This window comes from Propithecus coquereli, unplaced genomic scaffold (genome assembly GCF_000956105.1).
Source record: "Propithecus coquereli isolate 6110/MARCELLA unplaced genomic scaffold, Pcoq_1.0 Scaffold20, whole genome shotgun sequence".
In the NCBI taxonomy this organism is placed as follows: Eukaryota; Metazoa; Chordata; class Mammalia; order Primates; family Indriidae; genus Propithecus; species Propithecus coquereli.
This window is the reverse complement of record NW_012144967.1, coordinates 6690435-6713841: the sequence shown is the minus strand read 5'-3', so window position 1 is coordinate 6713841 and position 23407 is coordinate 6690435. Positions and strand designations below refer to the sequence as shown.

At 57.4% G+C, this 23407-nt stretch overlaps 1 protein-coding gene across 1 annotated transcript in view; it reads right to left on the bottom strand.

The window, feature by feature from the left end:
• The window catches only part of RGMA (repulsive guidance molecule family member a), a 40897-nt gene that overhangs the window by 2517 nt on the left and 14973 nt on the right, over window positions 1-23407 (bottom strand). The window contains exons 2-3 of the mRNA XM_012643702.1: window positions 22294-22409; window positions 4654-5168 (exon numbers count right to left, since the gene is read on the bottom strand). Of these exons, the coding sequence (XP_012499156.1) occupies window positions 4654-5168; window positions 22294-22409 (631 nt within the window). The remainder of the gene's footprint in view (window positions 1-4653; window positions 5169-22293; window positions 22410-23407) is intronic.

Here is a 23407-nt window from a genome sequence, read left to right as displayed (position 1 = left end):
GGCCATTGCCCCCTGGACCAATAGGAGCTGGAACCTGGAGACTCCCAGCTTGATGCCAGGGAGGGAGGTGGAGTGATGGGGGCAAGGTGGCACCCAGGCCTTTTGGGACCCCCTGCCAAAGTCCACCCCGTTCCCTTGCACTGCCCCTCGCAGGCCAGGCCTCCATTCCCAGGCCTTGTCCTCTCATCCCACCCCTCGGCAGGCCAGGCCAGGGGGCTGCTGGGACATGTATGGCCATTCTCCGCCTGGGCATGCCAGGAAGACACGGCAGCTGGAGGGGCATGATGACAGCCAGGTGGGCTCTTAGGGTAGAGGGCGACACCAAAAAGCACTAAGGGACATTCTGGCCTAACAGCAGGCATATGATGAGGGCTAAAAACCGAAGAGGAAAACAAAGTCGCTCTGCGCGGGGAGGGCAGGCAGGGGGCTGTGGAAGGACCTGAGCTCAGGCAGGAGAGTCACTGAAAAGCCCTAGGTGGGGTCTGGGGCAGGTCACAGGCCCAGAAGTGTGTCTGGCTGCAATGCCAGGGCGGCTGGGGGCACAGCTGGCAAGAGTCCTGTCCTTGGGGCCTGGGAGGCTGAGGGTGACACAGAGAAGAGCCTCCAGGGCAGGAACTAAGAGGAGAGGCCTGAAGATTGGAGAGGGGGTCAGTGGCCACAGAACGTTCTAGGCTGAGCAAACCAATGGGGTGGTGGGAGCCAGCTGGAGGTGTCCCATGATCTGTCATCGCTTGCTGCTTTGAGGGTCCCCCACACCAGCGTAAAGCTTAGGGGTGACCAGGCGAGTAGTGCTGGCAGCCACAGGGGCCTGGGGCCCCCAGAACAGAGAGAAGACCCTGGGCCAGGGCTTCCAAGGAAGGAAAACCCCTCTTCCCTGCCTGTTACTCGGAAAGGCAAGGCCAAGAGAACTCAGCCAGGGCAGGCTGCGGCAGGACTTTAAAAGAAATGGAAGTCTTTCCGTGGGCTCGTTGGTCTCGGGCCCCAGCTCTGTGACTGCTGTGCCTGGCGGGTGAGTGGCGCTGCCTGTCTCAGGGGCTGGGGCTCCGAAGCCATGGCCGCAGAGGCCCCGCCGGAGCCGCAGAGTGCTGCACCGGGAGGACCCCACGTGCACAGCTCCTGAGCACTGGACTCGGTTTCCCTCTCTCCTTCCCTGGAGGTCCCCGCCTGGTCCCAGGAGGCGGCGCACTTCTGGTCTGCCGCGGGATGTCAAAGGTGGCTGTAGCCGATCCACCCTGCATAGAGCCCTAGGCCTTGAACCGCATGAAATCACCACTACTTTACCGTCCCTGGCCCGTGACAACGGCAACTTCACACGGCCCAACCTCCTGCTTCTCCCTTCCCTCCACACGACGCTTGCCTGGCCTCGCCCACGGTGGCATGGAGGCTGTCTGCAGGGGCTGAGGTGGGCCAGCCAGGGTGGTCTGTGCCGTGGGTGGTCCTGCCATTGGTGTGGGGGGGTACGGGATGAGGGACTCTGCTGTCCCTGCCTGCCTGGTGTGCGGGGCCACACAGACACTGGGGGGTGGGAGTGGGGTCCTGCTTTCCAAGTGCCACCGTCTCCCTGGAACGGGAAAGGCTGGTTTCGCTCTAGCTGCCATCTCCTGTGAAGACAGCCTCCTGGAAGGCTGGCAGGCTGCTTGACTCTTCTTGGCACCGGCGCCAGGGACTCAACCACAAGTAACGGCATGAAGGGGGCTGTCGAAAGCCGGGCTGCCGGCTGCCAACACAGCCAGGGGCGCGGCCGCCTCTCCTGCCTTTGCTGCCCCCACACTTGCAAAGCGCCGGGGCCTTCTCCTCCACGCCGGGACGGGGCAGAGCCCGGGCTTCCCCGGCAACTACTTAGGGAGCACCGGTGAGGTGCCTGGCCGGTGCTCGGGACGGGGGGCACGCCAGGGGGGAGACTCTGTGTTCGGGGGTGGGGTTTGTCACATTCCAGGGGAGTCCCTGACCAAGCAGATGAATTATGCAGTGCGACACACTGCTAAGTGCTACGGGGAGAGCTAACATGCGGGAAAGGACCAGGAAGGCAGAGGACTCGAGTTCCTGTCCTCCCTGAGCCTCAGTTTCTTTATCTGTAAAGTGGACCGGCCAGTACAGCTGGGAAGAGAGCTGGGGCACGGGAGGCTGTCCCATGGGCTGGCATATGCTAGATCTTGGCTGTCCACGAGGACAGGGGCATGGGCCAAGCTGGATGCCGCCAGCACCACAGGGGATGAGCACAGGTCCCTGGTGAGGCACCCTGTGCGTCGGGGGAGCGGGAGACGCCGGGGTGTTTGGGGAGGGGCTGCCCGCTGGGGAGGGGCCGTCTAGGGCAGGTGGGCAGGCGGAGTCCGGCAGGCTGGCAGAGGACAAAGGGAAGTGGGTTCCAGGGCATGGAAGAGTCTGGCAGGCCTCAAGGGCTCTGGGGGCTTTTGTGGGGGGGGTGTCACAAATGCCAGAGCCCTCCCCACCTTGGAGATAGAAGCCCCTTGGTTGCCCTGCTCCCTCCAGGCACCAGGCTGTGCCCCCGTCGCCTCTCCCACCTGGGGACTCCAGCTGCGCTTCAAGAGCAACAGGGGTGGAAGCCTCCCCAGAGCTCTGGACAGAGCCAGGCCCACAGGGTCCCTCAGCCTCCTGCGCCCCCAGCACCCCTCACCAGCTACCCTCTGCCTTGGTTCTCCATCGGCCTGGGAGCTGCCGGGAGGGAGGGCGACACCTGGTTCAGAGGCCGGCACCTGAGACGTGCCTGGCGAGTTTGTTGAATCGATGAGTGAACGAACACACTCCAGTAACGGAGGCCTAAAAGACAGGCAAGGTGGGTCGAGGGTGCCTGAAACCAGCCACCGACGTTTCTCACCCGAGGACCACAAGGCCCCCAGTCTGGCCTGAGCTCTGAGGCTGGCCTGGCCACAGACACTGACACTGTCACGGTGTGGCCTTGAGCAGGGCCTGGCTGATGGAGCCGCTGAGCTCTCAGCCTGTCGAGACCAAAGGTAGCTCTTGGTTGCAGTGGAAGGGGCTGGGCTGGTGACACAATGCTACACAGCCTCACACCTTTCTGGAAAACTCTACACTGGGATGGGAAGGGAGATCCCCTCTCTCTGCTCAGGCAGTTCTGCTGTCCAGAGCCCAGCGTCACAGATTAGAGCAGGCGTTTGAAAAAGGTGGGTCAAGTGAAGAATGAATGAATGATCAATCCATTTGGCTTGTGGACAGCATCACTGTGCTCGAGGTCCCAGCGTGCCTCAGCCGGGAGCTGAGGGTGGGGTGCAGGTGTTGAGCCCAGGCACGCTGCCCGCGCCTGCAGCCCGCCTGAGGGCTCCTCCTACACCCTGTCACCCCGGGTGGTGGCGCAGCAGCCCAGCTCCCCAGTCACAAACCACAATGTTGCCACATTCGGTGCTTACACCATCCTGGGTCAGGAGGAACAGGCCGCCTGTGGTCCACGTCCCTCTCACGCCCTCTGACCTCCTCGTGCACCCCCGCCAGCCCTCAGGAGCCTGCAGGGTGGGACAGGGAGACCAGGTCCCCTCCACAGTATGTTGGTGGCTGGACTTAGAAGGTGCAGCCTTGGGCTTCTGGCACTCATTTATCTTGGCTGCAGGGAGGGAGGATGGTGGAAGGTGGAGGGACCACGGGGGAGGGGGCTGGGATCTGGAGGTGGGCACCTCCGAGTCTGCAGAGGCCTGGGAGGGGACAGGGGACAGTGCGCTGACTGCAAGTCCTCTGCCCATCAGGCGTCACGGCCTGGTGCCGAGGGCCTGCTGGGCATCCATGGGGTGAAGATGTACTTGTTTCCTTCCCAGCCAAGGGCCCAGAAAGAGACCCCCAGGACAGGCAAGGACCGCAGGAGCAGAGGAAGGTGGTGGGGATGCAGGATTTCCCTGGCTGCCAGGTCACCTCACTGTCCTCCTCTGGGGAGTGGAGGGGCGGGAGGAACAGAGAAATGCCCTCGTGGGCCAGCCTGGCACTGCCCAACAGGCAGCCTTCTGATGGGCCCTTCCTAGGAACACAGACTCACTGCCGCCCGGAGCCCCTGGGAGGGGACTGGGAGTCTGGGCACTGCAGAGGGCAGACGGGTCCCCACTGCTGGACTCCGAGAGCCACCAGCCCCCTCCCAGCCAAGGCCCTGCCCTCTGGCTGAGTCTGAATATGAAGTCACGGAACCCTCCCCATAGTGGATAGGGGAGGGAGAATCTGGGTGGACAGGAGTGTCCCCTTGCCTGGGTGACTGGCTGTGTACGTGGCTGCCTCGGCTGTGGCCCTGTGAACAGGATTTGAGTCCTGCTGCCCAGACACTGAGGCCTCCTTGGGTCAGAAAATGAGTGGCCCTCAGTGGCCTCATGGGCCGTTAAGAACATGCCGGGCTCTGGAGTCACCTGGGCCCAGGTCAAATCCTTGCTCGGTGTCCCAGCATTTTGGGTGGGGAGGTCACTCTGGAGTCTCAGGCTCTGGGTCTGTCAAGTGGAGCTATGCCGGCTAGGTAGGGCTGGCCCGAGGAAGGAGGCCTCCCAGCTGTCCCCTAGGGGTGCTCAGTGAAGACGCTTGTGTGTCCTCACTCCGCTCCCTCTGCCCCCATCCCCAGACAGCCAGGCCCTCTCTGCCGCTCAGTGCCCATGTGGGGCAAAGAGACAAAGGGCAGGGCTGTGCCCTGCAGCCTCCCCTCCCACTTACCTTGCTGGTGGCGGTGGCGGCTGAGCCGGGCAGCACAGGTGTGTTGGTGACCTGCACGTTCAGGTAATTATTGTCGATGAGCGGCCAGGCGCCCTGCACCTTGCAGGTCTGGAAGCGGTCTGTGAAAGTCCTGAGGTGCGGGTCCCCGAAGAGGCCACAGTGTGTGTAGTTGGGGGCGGCTGAGTGCTTATGGAAGCTCTTCTCATAATGGCAGATCTCGGGGCTGTCCGAGCGCTCCTGGCTGTCCCCGGCCGGCGGGAGCACGCGCAGGCGCGGCTGCGAGGTGGGGCCATCCTTGGAGCAGTTGTGCTGGCTCATGAGGTCCTCTATGCCATGGACGGCCGAGTGGTAGGCCAGGTCGCCCCGGCAGGTGCGCGCCGTCCGCCGCGTGCACAGGGCGTAGGTGCGCAGGGCAGCGCAGAACTCGGGGGCGTCGTCCGAGGCTGGGGCGTGGCTGCCCGACGTGGCGCTCCAGAACTCAGAGTTGCACTTGAGGATCTTGCACGGGGAGGTGGCTGCGGAGAAAGAAACAGACGTGTCAGGGCCCAGCGACCCCGGCCTCTGCCACCCTCCGTGGGCGAGGGGAACAGGTGTGTGTCAGGGACACACAAGGACATCTCATCTGGGACAGCGTCCCCCACACCACATGTCTGCAGAGATGATGAAAAAGGGGAAGAATTTCCTGCAGGTGGAACCTGCCCCATCTGGCTTTCTGGATTCTTCTGCACAGCCCATTGTGGCCCCACGTGGCCAGGCAAGCACACCAGCATGCTGCAAAGGCCCACAGGGCCCCTCCCACAGTGCCCAGTCTGCTAAGGAGAGGAGTGGCCACTGTTTCTGGGCAGCAGGACTAGGGAGCTGACAGGCCACCCTTGGGCTGTTGACATTTATTTACACTTTCACGACTATCTCTAAGAATTTTGGCAAAAGCAACAGAAATTTGGCAGGGAATTAAGCCCCACTATTAAATACATGTCCCCAGCTCTGCCACTGTGTGACCTTGGGCAAACTACTTAACTTCTCTGTGCCTCATACTCATCTGGAAGATGGGAGACAATGTGACCTACCGTGTGAGGTCACTGAGAGTGTTAAATGACTTATCACACGGAAGGCGCTAGCACACAGCCAGAATGTGTGAAATGTGTGAATGTTGCCGGGTGTGACAATTAGATTAGCCTCGTCACAGAGACCTGGCTTCCCGCGTGGGCAGTGTAGCTCCATCCTCTCTATCCTGCTCAGGAAAGCCAGTCAGGAAGCGACTGAGAGTGGTAAACTTGGATTTGCCCTAGTTCCTCTTTCTTAACACAAAGTCACTCACAAGGTTTGAGACCTTAGTGGTCATTAGCCAAAATGACCACGCCTGAGAACCGTGGCTTTAATACCACTGAATCTCGTACACGGACACACGGAACCTGCCCTTTTCTGGCCTTCTGGATGCTTCTGCACAGCCCATGATAGCCACAATTGGCCAGGCACGCAGACCTGCAGCAGGAGAGAAGTTTCTACACAGGTTCCAGGAGAAAGGGGCCTGTTGGGTGGTCTTCAGAGCGGAAGGAGCCCGTAGCTCCGGCCACTTCCGTCTGGGCCACTAACTTGGCTTGGGACCTTGGAAAAGTCAGTTTGCTTCTCTGGTGCTGGTTTTATCGATAAAATCAAGTTGCGTATAAAACCAGTAAGAGAAATATTAGTGTCTGAGGGCGGCTGAGGAGAGGACTCGAGAGCACACACCCACCCCGGCAGCCGCCTGCGTGCGCCCCGTCTGCACCGCGCGGTCTGCGTCCGGGTGATGGCGTTACCTCCCGTGTCTGCAGGTGGGTGGGCACCGTTCTCCTGCAAGTCACCTGCCCGGGTCACACACCTGAGCACCGGGGAGCCAGAGCTCATCCCGAAAGTCAGGCTTTTCCCCTAATGTGGCCTGTGTTCGTTCACACTGCCGGTAAACAAGGTCATTTCAAGTGGTATCTGAATGAACATTTTTAAATTTGAGAATTCATATTTCTATTTAAAAGTACATTAGGGAAAAAACATTTAATGAAAGAGCTACAGATTTTCCATTTTATCAGTTTTATTTAAACGGAGGCAGCATGCTGACTTAAAGAGTCAGGTCAGTAAGCAACAGTCAGGGGGCGCCTGTGGGAAGTGGGGAGCAGCGGTGAGACCCCCGCCCGGGTTCCTCCCACAGAGGTGTGCTCCTTGCAGGGCGGCTAGAAGACCCTCGTGCCCTGCTGTCTGCACGTCTCCCCACGCTGTGGAGATGCCCAAGGGCCCAACCTACCTGGGCTGTGAAATGTGAGCGTGGCCCGCGTGGGAGGAGGCAGCCCCCCGAGTAAAGCCCCTCGAGGTGGAGATGCGGGGAGAGGGGTGAGTGTGGGGCGGGGCTGCTGTGCAGAACAAGCACCTCGGAGGGACACAGCACCCCGGAACCGGCCGGTGCGGCTACCAACCCTTCACGTCTGGCCCGGCAGCCTCATTAATCCCCACTTCCGCCTTCTCAGAATTATGCAGATGCGGACGGACATCAGAGAAAATCACCAGGAAGGGACACAGGCCTCCTGCTAAGTGGTGGCTGTGCCCAGGCTCGGGTCCACCTCCCGCCCTCGCCGCTACCAAGGGAGAAAGGACTCTGCCTGTCCCCTTACGACGGGACTCACTGCAACGTGAGCAAGAGCCATGGGGCCTCTGAGGACAGCATGGACTGTGAAGTCACAGCTAACTTATCCATCCCAGGCACAGTCTGCAGGCGGTGGTGCGGCCTCACCTCATTCCGTCCTCCGGCACTCCCGCCACCCCCACCTCTCAGAGCAAGGCCGGGCTTGGAGAGGCTGAGTCTTGACCAGGTCAGGGCAGCATTCAAATCCAGATCCAAGAGTCCATGCCCTTGGCAGCTACATGCCATCGGACAATCTTACGAAGGCATTTGCCATTGCCCCTGCAGGGTGGCGCACTGCACACTCCACCATGGGTGGGTTCCGGCCTCCCTTGGAGGCCCCTCCCATGACACTGCCAGCGCCCACCGGCGGGGAGGCCTGCGGTGCACGTGCTCTCCACGGCCTTGCTCCCGCAGACCGGTGCCGGGCAGCTTCCCGGGTGGGCAGGACCAGCCGCACACAGGCAACGTGGGATGTCGGGGGTCCCGCTGCTGATGGTGTTTGCAGCTCTACCCTCCAGATGGGCAACTCACAGCTTCTGGCATTTTAAGGCGAATCACCTTGGCGATCGGGATCTGCTATCTTTACCGCCCTGAAAAGTGGTCTCAGAGCAGCATCCCAGCCACAGGGCTCTCGGGTGTCAGGAGTTCACGACAGAATTCCCACCCAGGAGCCCCTGAAGGGGCCAGGGGGTCCCTCCCATTCTCTGGGGTCACTAGATGGGGTCTGCCTGCCCCAGACGAGGCCCCTAACACCGTTAGGAATGGTGCTTCTCAAATGCTGCCGTGCGCACAAGTCGCCTGGGATGAGACTCGGTGGGCCTGGGCGGCTGCGTTTCCATCACGCTCCCGGGGAGCCCACACTGCCGGTCCCCCGCCCACACTTCGAGCAGCAAGCTTCAGACTCAGGTCACTTTGTTTTCAACAGTCCCAAGGGGCCAAGTTAGAACCTGATGGATCTCGGACAGTCTGGGGTGTGCGAACGGGACATTACCTCTGGGGTGGGGAGGGGGCTGGTGGCCAAGGTCAGAGGAGGAGGAGGGGGCCGCAGGCAGAGGGGCAGTGAGGGGAGACAGCTCTCCCCAGGAGCAGACACAGCAGGGATGCAGCTGCCTTATCCACAGAGCAGCCAAGAAGCCCCTCGGAGACAAGGCCCACTCGCCTCTCTGTTCCACGAGGTCACCTTCATGTGCTCCCTACCCCACCTACCCACAGCAACAAGGCCACCCTCCAGCAGGTGTGGCTGTCCACCTGCCACACACAGGTGGCAGCAGAGATCACTCTCTGGCCCTTGCTCCCAGGAGCCAGGCCCCACCCTCCGACTCCTCGGCAGGCTCCAGGACCCTGAGTGGTGGCAGAGCAGGCACTGGAGGGAGGGTGTCTGGTTCAAAGTCTCACTCTGTCCCCTTACTAGTAGTTGTGGGAGCTTGACTCTGCCTCAGTTTCCCTAATAGCGAAGTAGAGACAGCACCGGCCTTACAGGGTTGCTGCGGGTTAGAAGAGGGACGTATGTGACATGCCTGGAACCCAGTGGGCACTCAGCAAGCAGGGGCCCTGACACAGGCCTCAGAGGGGGACAGCACCACAACCCTGTGAGGTCAGAGGTTAGATGTCATGGGCGGGGGATGGTGAAGCTCCAGCCTGGCCGGGACTCCCAGGCTCAGTGGTTGCGATCACAGCACTCTGGGCAGCTCCTTCCATCTGCTGACCACCCACAGCCCCAGGCCCACCGGGATCAGTCCAGGACCAGGCCTGGCCACACTTCCACGGGCCCTGGGGTGGCTCACCTCACCGCCTCACTCGCCACCAGGGAGAGTGCTACGGATGGAATTTTGTCTCCGTAAATTCACAGGTTGAAGTCCCAGCCAGCAGTGTGATGCTATTTGGAGGCGGGACCTCCAGGAGGCCCTTAGGTTTAGATGAGGCAGAGCCCCATGATGCAGTCAGTGCCCTTAGAAGACGGAACACCTGAGAGCTTGTGCTCCCTCCCCCTGCCACGTGAGGACATAAGGACAATCTGCCTGACAGCCAGGAGGGCCCTCACTAGAACCTGGCCACCCGACACCCTGATCTCAGGCTTCCAACCTGCAGAACTTGAGAAAATAAAGGTCTGTTGCTTAAGCCTCCCAGTCTGTGGTTATTTTGTTAGGGCAGCCTGAGCTGACCAAGGCAGAGGGGGAAGCCTTGCCCCTCTCCTTCCCCGGCCCTCCCAGGTCGCTTCTGCAGAAGCTGCCAGTGTCAGTGGAGATGTCTGTTTGGCCAGAGGCCAAAGGGCCAAGTTGCCTCAGTTCACCTAGTCCACTTTGCCATCTTGTGACAATGACCTGTTTTTGCCAGGGGTTGCCAGGGCCTGGGACAGACACCCTTCTCCCAACTCCCACCACAGAGGGCGAGGGGGTCACGGAGGTGGCAAAGCGAGCTCTCATCCCTTTGCCTGGGGACCCCACTCTCCCACCCAGAGGACTTGTTACCCACGTCCTTCCTCCCAACCCAGGGCACCCTGATTCCTGCGCATCACAACCCCTTCCTTCTCCAAGTTTCATGGCACCCTAAAATGCCTCCTCCGCCCAGATGTTTCCTGGGAGACGGTGCCATCAGGAACTTTGGGTCCTGAAGCACAATTTCAGCAAGTTTGCCTTTGTCCTTGTTAATGAATAAATGAACAGAACTTGGGTTCCATGTGAGAAGGAAAAATGAGGATACTTGCAATTTCCCACCCAGAGAGAAACGAGGAGAATTCAGTGTCCACAAGCAGCAGGTGACAGGTTTTGTGTTGGGGCAAGACCTCCCTGTGGGAGGCAGGGGTGAGGCCCGGCCCAGGTCAGTTCCAGCTCTGCCACTCCACAGCCCGGTGACCAAGGGGGAATCCTTGACTTCTCTGCACCATGGGGACACGGGGGCACCTCGCCACGGGGTGTTACGGGGACTAGAGGCGCTGATGTAAGCAAAGCCTGGAGAACTCAGGACGGAGGCTCCCCGAAAGTCAGTTTTGTGTTAACTCTGTTGTGTTAAAAAACAATTTATGGGGAAGGCCGACCCTCAACTAATGGCTGATGTGCACTGAGCATTTACTATGTGCTAGACATTGTACGTTGTGTCTCTTTTAACCCTTATGATAGCCCAGGACTTATCTATTATGCCCATTTAATAGACAGGCAAACTGAGGCCTAGAGGCAGTAAAGAGCTCCCCTCCCAGGTGCTGCAGGAGGCAGGATGCAAACTGCAGGCAGTTCCAGCTCGCAGCCCCCAGGCTGTCTGCTCCTCCTTCCTCATAGCTTTTGTATTTCTACACACTCTGCCACGCAGAGCCCAGGTGCTGTGAGGCCACCAAGACAAAGACAAGAGTTTCATCCTTGAGGGGGCTCTTTGGGGAAGGGGCTGTGAGTCCAGGACTGCACTGGGACGTGGCCATGGGGGAGCGGACAGCAGGGAGGTAGGCACATGGGCCTGGCCTGACCTCAAAGAGGAAATAATGACAGTAACAACCTGCACTCCCCTGGCCTGTGCAGGTGACAGACTGCTTCCCTGCTGGATCCTCACTAGGACCCTGAGGAGAGGGCAGGAATTTTACCTTCATTTTACAGATGCAAGCACGGGGGGCCTTAGGGCTCCGATGTGCTGGCCTTGGGGCCCCTTCTACGCTTTTCAAAGTGCAGTGGCCACAGGTCTCTCCTCTGGACCCCAAGTGAGACCCACCCAGCTCCCGCAAGGCCCAAAAGCATGATGCAATTTCTCTTCCCACGGCTGGTTCTGATACAGCCACTGTCCTCACGGGAGTAGCCACAAGCCAGATGGATCCTGAGCCCTCCCCGCAGAAAGGCCCGTGTGGAGCCTGCCAGGAGCAGGTGCTACTTTCAGTTGTGTCATCCCTGACTTCTTGGGTCTCCCCAGCTGCCCCCGACTCTGGGGGGACTCTGAGCCAGCCTCAGCCGTCCTGAGCTTCAGAGGAAGCCAGGCACTCCCATCATCGATGGAGAAGCAGAAGCCGTCAGCTGCGGAAAGGCCTGCAAAAGGCCACAGACACTGACGAGCTGGGACCAGAATCGAGGGTGCTGTTCCCTCTGCCGTCTCTCCCGGCGGTAACACAGCTCTCTAGAACCCACCGTCCCAAAGTGAACGTGACTGGGCGTCACTTCCCAGGGGAGGTGCTTCAGGGAGGCCAGGGCTGCAGCCCCCCACCCCCCGTCATCCAACCGCCCCGTGTCCACTGCACTCGATCACTGTCCACAGGCCCCCCGCCTCCCCACCCAGAGGTCAGGACCTGAATGTAACCTGGCCCAGCATCAAAGGCAAAAGCTGTGGCGTCACCTGCCAACGAGATCCCAGAGGGGCTGATTTTCATGTGCCGTATCTTTTAAAAAAAAAAAAAAAGCGCGAGTCCTGAATTCCAGGCAGTAAACCTTTTCTGATGCTGAGCATCCAAGGAAAGAGGAAAGGGAGGACAGTTTGAGAGGCTGAAACAGATCTTCTAGCAACTCCGGCAAGCGGAAGAGGAAACCAGCTTTCCAGTGCCCGCTGCCCTGTGGGTGCAAGCCGCGTGCGCCCCTGGGTACCGCACCCCAGAAAGAGGCCCCTTTTGGCCCTGCAGCCACCTCTGGATGGAGCCAAGGCAGCCAACACGCATGGAGCTGATTAGAAGGGAAGTTTTCCTGAGCTTCAGTTTCTTCCTCAGCTACTGAGTGTGTCCTTGGGCAGGGGCCGCTCTTGGGCCTCTGTTAAACTTTGCCACCTGGGGCTCACCTCACAGAGACGCAGAAGCAGAGCTTTGCGCCCCTTAGAAGTGCATTATGAGGCATTATGTGTACTGCAGGTTCCGTTTTGACCCAGGCCTCTCGAGGACTGGAACTTTCAGGATTAGCTATTGTGGGACACACAGGAGCGTCCAGAAGCCTGCAGAGTCAGGGCTGGGCCCTGCCAGACTCACTGACAGGACGCCCTGCCGTGTGTCCCACAGCCCCACAAGCTGGGAAACTTGGCTCAAGGGTGGGGCCCAGGCTGGGACCCCGAGCAACCATCTGACCCATCTGCTTCTGGCTCATGCAGTGAGGGCCAGAGCTTGCTGCTTCTCCGTGCAATCTACTTCATCAGGAGCCCTAATGATCACCTTGTGATCAAAGGAAACAGTCGCTTTTCCAGGCAAGCCATGGAATTTTAGAATCTGGGAGCCAGGGGGATGCCAGAGGCCACCAGCTTCCAGAGGCAGGAAATCTCCCTGGAGCACTCTGGACAGTTCCAGCCGTGGACCACATGTGCCCAGGGACTTCCCTGGGGCCTCTGTCCTTCTCTAGAGCCAGGTAGAAAAGGCTAAAATAGAATGGTCCCTCGGCTTCCCTGTGCTGCCTTCCGAGCCCTCCAGCTGCTCCTCTCTGCTCTCTGTGGGCCTCACCGGAGATCGTGTCATCCATGGACACCTGCCCAGCTTGGCTTCCTCTCGAGGTGGCTGCTGACACTTATCTTCCCCACTTGCCTGTGACTCTCCCATGGCATCCTCTCCCAGGACTCATCTTCGTCCTGACCCCTCCCCTGCCCCCATGCTCCACACTCAAAGCATCTCAGATTTGATGCCTCTTCCCCCTACTCTGGCAGAAGCGTGGGGCCTCCAGTGCCCTGGGCTGGGGACGTACTGGCCCCACAGCCCACATAAGTAAGGTGCGTAGGTAACATTTCACTGCTTGGGGATGTGGGCTCCAGACTGCCTTCCTCATGGGCTGAGACAAGGCAGAGAGGAAAAAACATCACAGCCACACACACAGCTTGTCTGACTTAATTCTCTTCCTTTCAATAGCAACCCAGCGCCTCTCAGAATCAGAAAGACAGGGCGGGGAGCTTGGAGCACCAGCTGAACCAACCCAGCCGGGATGAAAATATTTATGCGCCAGTGTGGCATTAGCTGCTTTCAGAGACCTCCTTTGAACTGTTAATCAAGCCCAATCTTTCAGAATAATAGCCTGATTATTACCGCCCTGTTTGCATAACAAAGAAGCCCAATAAGACTTACTCTGCCGTGCACAGGGGGTGTGAAGGATCGACCCTGAGAAAGGATCTTAGGAATGCGGTGAGCTGCTCCCGAGTCTGAACCCAGGAATCAAGACAATGCAATTTGCCACCAAGAAAAGCCCAATAGACCAATAAATTACCCGCGTGCAAAGGGATTAGATCAGGTTTCAGTTGCTGTGTAGGAGGGGTGAGGGGAGCCGGGACAGGGAAAAACCTGCCCTCTCTTAAAGGAGTAAGGCTCATTTTGAACACAAGCTCCAGGGTCAAGCTGTCTTTGTCCAACTCTGTGGCTTGCATGATAACTGCCTGAATTCATCTACTCACTGAAAGTTCTGGGCCCTACTATGTGCTGGGCACTGTGACTAACACTGTTGCTGGAACAAGCCCTATTTAGTATCCATGCTCAGGTGGTGGGGTCAGCCATATACAACTTCTAGAATGCGAAGCAAACATGTTTCACCTGAACACCGGACAACAAAGATTTAAGAATGGAAGCAGGAGAGAGTTATCAGGGAAGGCGCACTTCGAGGGGGTCTTGAATTTGCCCAGTGACGGAGGGCAAACTTCCAGAAACGCGGGCCTCTAAGAACAACCAAGCTTGGCAGGAGGTGACATGCTGGCTGGTCAGAGTGCAGCCAGGAGTCTGGGGCCAGACACGAAAACCTGGTGTGCGAGCTGTGCCTGCTATGAAGCAAATGTGGCTCAGCTTCAAACCACTGTCCTCTGCTCTGCGGGGCAGAGACTGCAAACCCATCTATTTTGTCACTGGGCTCCCTGTTAGATTCCGCCACAAGGGGGCACTAGACGGAGAAGGGCAGGCTGGAGGCTGGAGATGGTTAACCTGCCCAGGGCTGCTTCTCCCAGCACTGCTCAGCAATGGCCCTTCTCCCCAGGCAGCCTCCAGCATCTCTGCAGTGTGCTGCTCCGAAGTACCAAGGCCAGCCAGGCCGCGTCCCCTCCTCAGAGACTGGGGCCCCCATAGAGTGGGGGCCGCTCCTCCAAGCTTGTCTTCTTTTTGTCCCATTTGGCCGCAGGGGTGGCAGCTGCCTCCTGCGACTCTCCGTGTGCCTCAGTGGTCCCTCTTTGCCCTTTCAGTCTTCCCACGTCCATCTAATGATTCCTGATACCAAGTTTCCTCCGTGGAAACGTCCTGGTGGGTTTTGTTTTCCTGACTGGATCCTGACAGGTAAGCGAGCCTACGGAGTTCGGCCTTTATGCAGCGGATCATGGGGAGCCCCTGAACGATTTCCAGTAAGTATCCAGGGCATGACCAGGACACTCGCTATTTTAGGAAGCGGTGTAACTGAAGAGGCGGTGGCTGCATTTAGGACAGAGGCGGTAGAGGGAGGGGAGGACAGCGGCTTAGAAGGGAAATCGCTGCCAGCCCCTGTGGAGATGCCAACCTTGAAGCCTGAGACCTCCCATGTCCCCGTCCTCACCACCCACCTAGCCTGGGCAGCAGACGCTGAGGCCCAGCCTAAGCGACAAGCCACGTCCCGGATCCCAAAGGAAGTGGGGGAGGGAACACGAAGGCAGGGGCCAACTAGCTCACCCCACTGTGAGACCCACGCTGCAGCCACTCTCTACCGCACTGTCCTTAGCACCGATTCTGGCAAACTCTGGCCTGGAAAGTATTCTGGAGTCCCCTTGAGTCGAGAGGTGCCTGAGGCTGCCCGTTTGTCTCACTCCTGTAGGAATTTCACTCGATCATCCTGGCGTAAACATCCAGGTGTCTGGCGTCAGATACCAAAAGGAACACACCCAGGTGAGTGGCTGGATTTTCCGCCAGGTGCAGCAGACCAGGCCTTACTTATCCTGCAAGCAGCCAGAACGTATCACCCTTCCAAAGAGGCACCGCTCCCCCAGCCCAGACTAAAGATGTCCCAGGGCACTGACCTAGCCTGTGGCTCCAATGTGTCTCCCACCCCTTGAATCCACTGGGAATTTTCTAGAAGGCTTCCTCCAGGAACTGGTCTGCAGGAGAAAGAGCAAGGCAAGAAGCAGCTGCTCGGAGAACCTCAGCTGACCTAGGAGTAGGCTGGGGAGCCGGGGTCGTGCAGGGTTAACTCCTGGCTGGGCGAGCGTGGGCAGAGGTGGCTGGATGCCACTCACGGAGCCGAGGCGGGAGGCACGGCACCTCTCACACCCAGCCAGGGCTGCTCCGCCTGAGCCTCCACACATGCCAAGTCGCTGCAAGAAGCCATGCTGAGTGCCAAAGAAAAGGGCACACCTCAGCTTTCCAAACTGCCCGCCCCCAGCTCCCTCTGGGGCCCTGCACAGCCGGATCATGGGCAAGCAGGATGGTTTGAGCACACGTGTTCATCCCCAGGCCCGAGGTCACAGCAGCATGTCTGTCAGGGGGCTGAGAGCTTCTCTGGGGCTGAGCGGCCCATGGCAGGCCAGGGCTGGGCCAGGCACGGGCTTCCATGCCAGCACCCTCCTGTCTCAGGGCAGAAAACTAAGCTACTCTGAACGGTGGCTACGTAACTTCTCAGATGTAAGCGAACTTGCCAGTGAGTAATCTGGTCTCCCTTCTCCGAGGCATAACCCCTTTTCCTGAGTCTAGGGCTGGCTGGAGAGATCATTTTCCATCCTGGCCCTGCCCTGGGCTCATCTGCTCAGCCATGGGTCAAAATGTGTTTGAAGTGGCTTTTCTCCCTCACCGCCATCCACAGGGCAGGCCTTCCTCCCCCACCTTCCTCCTGCAGGGGAAGGGCCAATGCACGCCAGCTGGGCACATGCTCAGCTGGCGCACACACGTGTGTGTCTGTGTTCACAGGGCATTCCTTAGCATGGGGAGTAATAATGGGCTCCTTTCTGCAGGGAACTGGGGGCAGAGGCATCACCCAGTGGGCATCTGGGTATTCTGACTGTTTGGGTGAAATGGTGCACAAAATGAATAAATAAGCAAAATGGACATAAATCTGACTTGGGAAAATTTGCACAATGGCAGGCCTGCCAACTTGTCTTCCTGACCTGTGACTGGGTGGCATCTTCCTCTCTGGAACGCTAAGCCAGGGATGAACAGGGAGCAGAGAGGGCCTTTCAGAAGAGGCAAAAGTGCTAGATCCAAGGAAGACGTGCTCACCTTCATTCTGCTACCCAATCATATCCCCAAAGTTTATTTCTTGTTCCCTCCCTCCAATACCTTATATGCTACACAGCACAAAGTCTAATATACTGCACATAGCAAATTTCATAACTTGTATTTATCCAAAATCTGGTATATGGGAAAAGGGCAGGAGTCTGTGTTCTACTTATGGCTCTGCCATGTAACTAGTTGTGTCTTGTCAGGAAATCTCTCTGACCTTCTGTTTCCTCATCAGTAAAATGGGAATGATGATCCTCTGAAGGACACACTTAAAACATTTAGCAGAGTGCCTGGTACACTGTGGCCACTCAAACAATACAAGAACTTTAAAAATTATTATTTTCCTCCAAATAATCATACTTCGGAGAGAACAATATAAAGGTATTATGTCTTGACGGGTGTTTGTGAAATGTTAATTGACGATGGCTGTCTATGGGAGATTGGACTTTGGGTTATTTTTATTTTCTTATCCTTTTTGGCCTTCAGATTTAAAAATGAGTATTGTTTTTATAACCAGAAAAAACTATTTTGGAAAAAAACTTGAATACTTCGGGAAAAAAACCCCAAAACCCTGTGGTCTTTGTCCATTGAGCAAAAACCAAAACAAAGAGAAACACAAAAATCCCAAAGGCCCTAATTTCCCAGGACTATATGGGGTATGCTTGGGGTGGGTGGAGAAGAGAGGGGTATATAGAAGCAGAGAATGGGGTTCCTGCTTTTACAAAAAGAATTAGGAATTTTCAAGGAGACAAAAACCCCAAGACCCATGAGGCAACAAGGCCAGGAGGAAGCTCAGTGGTCAGCAGCCAAGGTGACAGGTGCCCAGGGCACTGGAGTCTGCGCCAGACCCTAGCAGAAGGCCCTGAGCCTGCGGGGGTGGGCCTTCCATTCCAAACTGGGCGGTGCCCTGAGCAAGGTGGGGTGGATGGTACATGGGGAAGCAAAGGGTGACCTGGGGCTTGGGGACACGCCAGAAGCTGTAAAAATGAGGCTTGGGAAGAGTGTGGGGCCAGGAGTCAGAGGTCCTCTCTTCTTGATACTCCAAAGGGGCCACAAAGAGCCCTGAGTTCCTGAGCAGGGGTTTTAGAGTGACCCATTCGGCAACATGGAGGGTGGGCAGGGAGGCAGGTCCTAGGGCTCTAGCGCTGTCCTAGCGCTGTCGGCCGCTACAATAGTGACAAGGTGGCAGTGGGAACGGGCAGGACAGAGCGGAGGAAGGAGCCCAGGCCCAGGTGACTGGACTGCATGGAGAGGCCCACCCAGGACTGTGGTGTCCCTAATAGACTCAGGCAAGGTGTGAGTCCAGGGAACAGGCAGGGATGAAACTAGGGTGACCAGCCACACTGGTGTGCCCAGGACTGAAGGTGCTTCTTAGGACATGAGGCTTTCAGTTTTAAAACTAGGAAGTCCTGGGTAAACTAGAGTAAGTCGGTCACCCTATAAGAAATATTGCCTTCAGTTTTAGACAGGTTGAATTTTAGTTAAGAAGCAAAAGAGCATGGCACTAACTGCTACACAATCAAAACCTAAAGTGGGGTGCTCGGTCCAGTTCTAGGCCTTGCACGTGTCACCCAAGACAGAATCTTTAGCAGGAACCACATTTCCTGCAACATGTAAACTGGTCCCCACCCCCACCCTCTTACCTGCACAGGTCCTGGAGCCCTTCTTCCCTATCTCATAGAGCAGTCCTATCTGTGCCCATGGGTCACCTCTCCCCAGCTTGTCTCCTCTGAGCGCTGGGGTGACTACCAGCAATTTCTCCAACCTTGCAGAGAGGTTTCCCTTCTTCAAACCAGAAGACCAGAGATCCTTTCCCTTCCTCCCCAATTCACCTCCCGGGCCTAAGGGGCTAACCATCCACGGGGTTTTACATGTGCGCTCTCCCTGGGAGCGAAGGCTCTGCCCCGCTGACCGCTTCACACACCAGCTGCTAGCTGGCTCTGTGGCCATCCGGTTCTCGTAATTCGACATCATTTCATTCTTTCTGCTATGGACTGAATGTTCGCATCCTCCCTCCTCCCAAATTCGTGTGTTGAAACCTGACCCCCAATATGATGGCCTGAAGGGGGGGCTTCTGGGAGGTAATTAGGTCATAAGGGTGGAGTCTTCACGAATGGGATTAGTGACCTTTTGAAAGCAACTCCAAAGAGTCTCTCCGGCCCTTTTGCACCATGAGCACAGAAGGAGAAGGCGCCATCTATGAACCAGGAAGTAGGACCTCACCAGACACTGAATCTGCCAGTGCCTTAACCTTGAACTTTCCAGCCTCCAGCACTGTGAGCAATAAACTGTTGCTTATCAGCCATGCACCTGTGGTATCTTGTTATAGCAGCCCCAAAGGACCAGGACACTTTTCTTTGGGACAGGAAGTCCTAGTGGGACAGCAATGATGTGGGAAGCAGGCTGACTTGCTTGCAGATTTTTGAATAGCAGCTCTGACGGAAATATTTTCATTTCTATAGCGACACAGATGAGCCTGGACACTGCAGAAGGCCTTGGTCTCCCCAGGCCTTAGTTTCCCACTGAGGACTAACATTTCCCAAACAGCTATAGTTTAAAAGTATAAGGGAAAGAAAGAAGGAATAAAGAAGGGCTAAAGTCTAACAGCTCTTGGAATAGTAGTCCTCAAACTTGAGCATGTATCAGAATCCCCTGGATGGCCTGGTAGAACACGGACTGCAAGGCCCTGGCCCCAGAGTTTCTGCTTCAACAGGTCTGAGGTGGGCCCAGAACTTGCATTTCTGACAAGTTCCCGGGGGAGGCTAATGCTGCCCGTCTAGGATCCAACGTTGAGAAACACTGTACAGGATCCATACGTCGAGAGCAGGACGCATGTCAACACGTCCAAAGCATATGCCCTGGATGGACTGCTCTTAGAAATCTGTTTGAATAAGTCACAATGGCTTCAAAGTTTAAAAAGTACGTATTAACTACACGAAAGGATGAAAAGGATGTTATTTGTAGGATGCTCTTCTGAGAAGCCTTTTCTGGCCTCCCCTTCCTAGGTAGATGTGGCCACTGTCTGCCTGTCCTCTGTCCCCACAGCATCACCCAAGCAGACACCCTTCCAGCCCATGGGACTGTGCAGAGGCCCTTTCTTGTTACCAGGCTGTGGTCTTCCTGAGTGCCTTGGTCAGGAGGCCCCAAAAGTTGTCACTGAGTCAGGAACACAGTACATTGGCCATCCGCGTCGAGTAAGTAAATGCAAACACTCCCGAAACACACAAACACTCTCAGTGCGGCAGAGGTGAAGGCATCTCTCTCCACATAACTATGTCCAGTTCAATTTGCACTCCTACGGGCTTACTCCTGGCAGCCATTCAAGCTGGCTAGTCCTGAACAAACTCAGGCTTTCACGGGCTGCTCAGCCAGTTTCCACCTGTCTCCAGCACAAGAGGCCGAGGTACACGGGGCCCCGAGTGTGTCTGGGTGCCTTGCACTTGCCAGGGCTTTCTTTATTTCTCTAAGTCCCACCCTGCTCTCCACCAGACCTGCAGGTTTGCTAACTTTATTCCAAAGCAGCCCCTTTGCTGGGCCAAAGCATCACAGAATGTGACAGTCTGTCTCTTTGTCAACAGAAATCACCCAGTTTCATTCCCTCAGAAACTGTCCTGAGTGTACAAGTTTCAGAGACCCCAGGATATTTCGTTTTGGGATACTGGAAGCTCACTTTTCAGTAAGGTGGGCAATTTTGACTAAATGCAGCTGTCAAGGGCTCAAATGAGAGGAAACATTAGCCAGTTGGCGTGATAGTTGAGCAGCTATCTGTTCTATCTGCCAGGTTTTAGTTACCCACTTTGAAGCCAGTAAGAAATGGGCTTCTTGGAAACAAAAGTGATGGAATTTGGGCTGTGAATTATATAACCCACCGGCGTTCCTCAGACTATGCAGAGACACTTTGAAATAAAGTTTTTAAAACAGAGATATGAATACAGAAACAACAAAGACACCACCACCCAGCCCTTGCAGGCCCTACCTCTGAGAGCTTCTGCCAGACCTTCCTTTCCTCTCTCTCTAGCCCAAAAAGTTAACAAGTGCTGCAGCTTTAAGAGCGGGAAGGTGTTGTTTTAAGGGCCTCTAAGCCCCCCTTCTCAATTTCAGCTTTGAGCTGAGATCACATCCCCCATGGCAGCCAAGGGACAAAAGCCATTTATCAACCCATCTGATAAAACTTCCAATGGGCTGGATCTTTATCTAGAACAAACCGAGATGAACACAAATTGCAAACTCCTGCTTTTCCGAAAGGGAGACTTTTTAAAGAAGAGGCTGATTTTTATTATTTTTTTTAATTCTTGGGAGAGAACCAAATCAGCCTTTCAGGCAGACTCTTTATTTAGTAGGTGGAGAAACTGCCTTTTAAAAAGAATGGGGGTGGGGAGAGGACACCCTGCTGCTTGACCCCTGTGGAGGTTTTGATACTCCAGGTGGAGGGTGCCCCAGGGCTGAATGATTTTTGGGGACCCTCAGCCCCACCCCAATCTTTTCCTTGGCCCGGCCTCTCGCTGGAATCTGGGGATCAAGAGCAGGTTGTGACTCTCTGGGACTCTCCCGGGGCTCACTTGGCCAGCACTTGGCCAAGTGGGTGCTGGGGCCCCGGAGCAGGTCTGGGGTGAGAGGGTAAACTGATCCCTTGCTCCCTGCAGTTCACAGTCTGCGTGATCCGCCTACTAGGAGCCCCAATTCGCAGCCAGGCCAGGCCGGACCTGCCCAGTTTTGCCAGTTCCTTGAAACCCAGTTGGCTGAAGAGCAAAACAAAACAATCCAATCCAAGTCTAACTCAAGTCCTGTCTTGCAAAGCTCAACCATGCGCGGGGGCTGCAGATCCGCGCCCGGCTGCTGTGCAAAACTAGCTCTTAATTTTGCAAAAAGACACCTCTGAACCCGGCAACACAGTGGAAATGACTGGGAGATCTTGCCTTGCACGGGGGCCCGTTTGGCCCGTGACACTGTGTTTATCTGTATTTTTTGCAAAAGAAAAATGGGTATAATGGGTTTCACCGGCGTTTCCAGGCTGTGAGCAGCATATGGCAAAAATGAAATAAAGTTTTACGAAACATTATAAAGAAAACAGGCCTGGGATTTAAGTTTCGTGCCTACCCCCTCCCCCCGAAAGGAAAAAAAAGTAAAGAAACTGGAGCGTTTGGGAAGGAACAAATGCTTCTCTGTGGAGTTGGTCTCCCTTCCCCCAACAAAAACAAGAGGTCCGGGCTCCGAGGAATTTGAAAGCAGCAATCTGCCAAAAACATTGTGAAAAACTATGGGGGATTCATTGGAAACAGATGGGCTTTTTCAGCTTTAATTCTGAAATTCTCTCCCTTTCTGACACGAGCAAAACAAACAGGGGGCGACGCAGAATGTTATCAAACAGCAACACGAGCTCATGTGAGCCGGGTCCGTGGGTGTCCCCGCGTGGGCAAGCGCGCGGGGCAGGACGAGGTCTCTGGGGCGAGGGCGGTCGGGAACTCGCCTAGGACCTCAGGGGCGCCCCTGGCTCCACCCCTGGGCGCCGGGCAGGTCTGCGAACTGGTGGGCAAGGAGCTGAAGAAGTGCCCCCAGCACCGAGCGCATGCCTCCCCTTCTCCGCCTCTCCCGGAGCCCCTAGGAGGCATGTCCTCGACAACCCCCTTCTCAGAAACAGGGAGGGAAGAGAGGCCCCCCCGGCCCCTGCGACCTCGCTGCCCGGCTCCTTCTTACCGCAGCTCGGGCGGAGTACCCCCCTCTGGGTCCCCATGGGCATCCAGAGTGCCCTCGGTGGGGTGCGGGAGAAACAAAGGCCCGTGGAAGTGGGAGGTGGGGCCCGGAGGGGGCAGCGAACTTGAGCCCCGACTCACTCGCGGACTCGTGGCCCAGTGCGGCCGGGAGGCCGGGAACCCGGCTGTCCCCCGCCCAGGGGGCAGTGCCTTACCTGCGGGGAAGCTGCAGAGAAGGAAGGCGAGGGTCGGCCAGAATCCCAGGGCTGAACGTCCTGCCCCTCTCCCCATACCCATCCATCCAGCTCGGCCTGTTACCACTAGCCTCTCCCTGGAAGAAGAGTTCAGAAGAAAGGAAGAAAAATAAATCACGCTGCGGAGAAAGGGCAGCCTCGCTCCGCCGGCGGGAGCAGCGAGCCGGGAGGCTCGGTCCACCTCGGCCGCGGGCGCCGGGCGCTCCCCCTCCCCGCGCGCCCCGCCCCGCCATCCATCACCCGGCTCCCCTCCAATGTCGAGGCGCCCCGCGCCCCCGCCGCCGCGCGCCCCGCCCTTCGCGCTCTGGTTTCAGCTCCGCGCGCGAGGCGGGGGCTGGGGGAGGCGGCCGGGCGGGACCGAGGCCGCCCTGCTGCTGCTGCGCTTGCCGCTGGGACCTCGAGAACCCGTGGCCCGCGAGCGCAGGGCGCGCCCCAGCTCCCCGGCCCTCGCGCGGCTGCCCTCGGAAGAAAGGCCCAGCACCCCTGGGGCGGCCAAGCCCCGCAGGGCACACGGGCGGCAGCGCGGCCCCGTAATCCTCTCCACGAATGTCCAATCCAAGTAGAAACTGTGCTTGGAGACGAGCCTTCCTTTCCAACCAGACAGCCGTCCCCAAGCCGCCACCGGCACTCCCTGGCTCTTTTTTCTCACTCATGTGTCCCCGGTGCAGGAGGCTGAAAAATCCACTTCCAAGTTGTCCGGGTCTGGGCAGGATGTAGGATCCCAGCTACTAACGCGCCTCGCACCTCGAGGTTCCCGCCCGCCCATCCCGACTGGGCTCCGGTCGCCTCTCCCAGGTCGTCCAAGCACCTCGCTGCTTCCTGAGGACTTGCTCGGGCTGTGCCCTGAGTCGGGCGCCTAAGGGCCTGACCCTGCCACCCGGGTCACAGCTGCCACTCCGGAGACGTGGCTACGTTGGTCCCAGATCCCTCTCGGCCATTTGGCTCTGTCCGCAAGGCCCCAAGTGTCGCTCTTAGGAGGGCTTCAGGGTGGTGACGTTTCTTAACTGGGTCGCTTATTTTTCTAGGAGAAAAGGTCTCCTCCCCAAGGTTCCCTAGGCCCTGCAGCTCTTCTGCT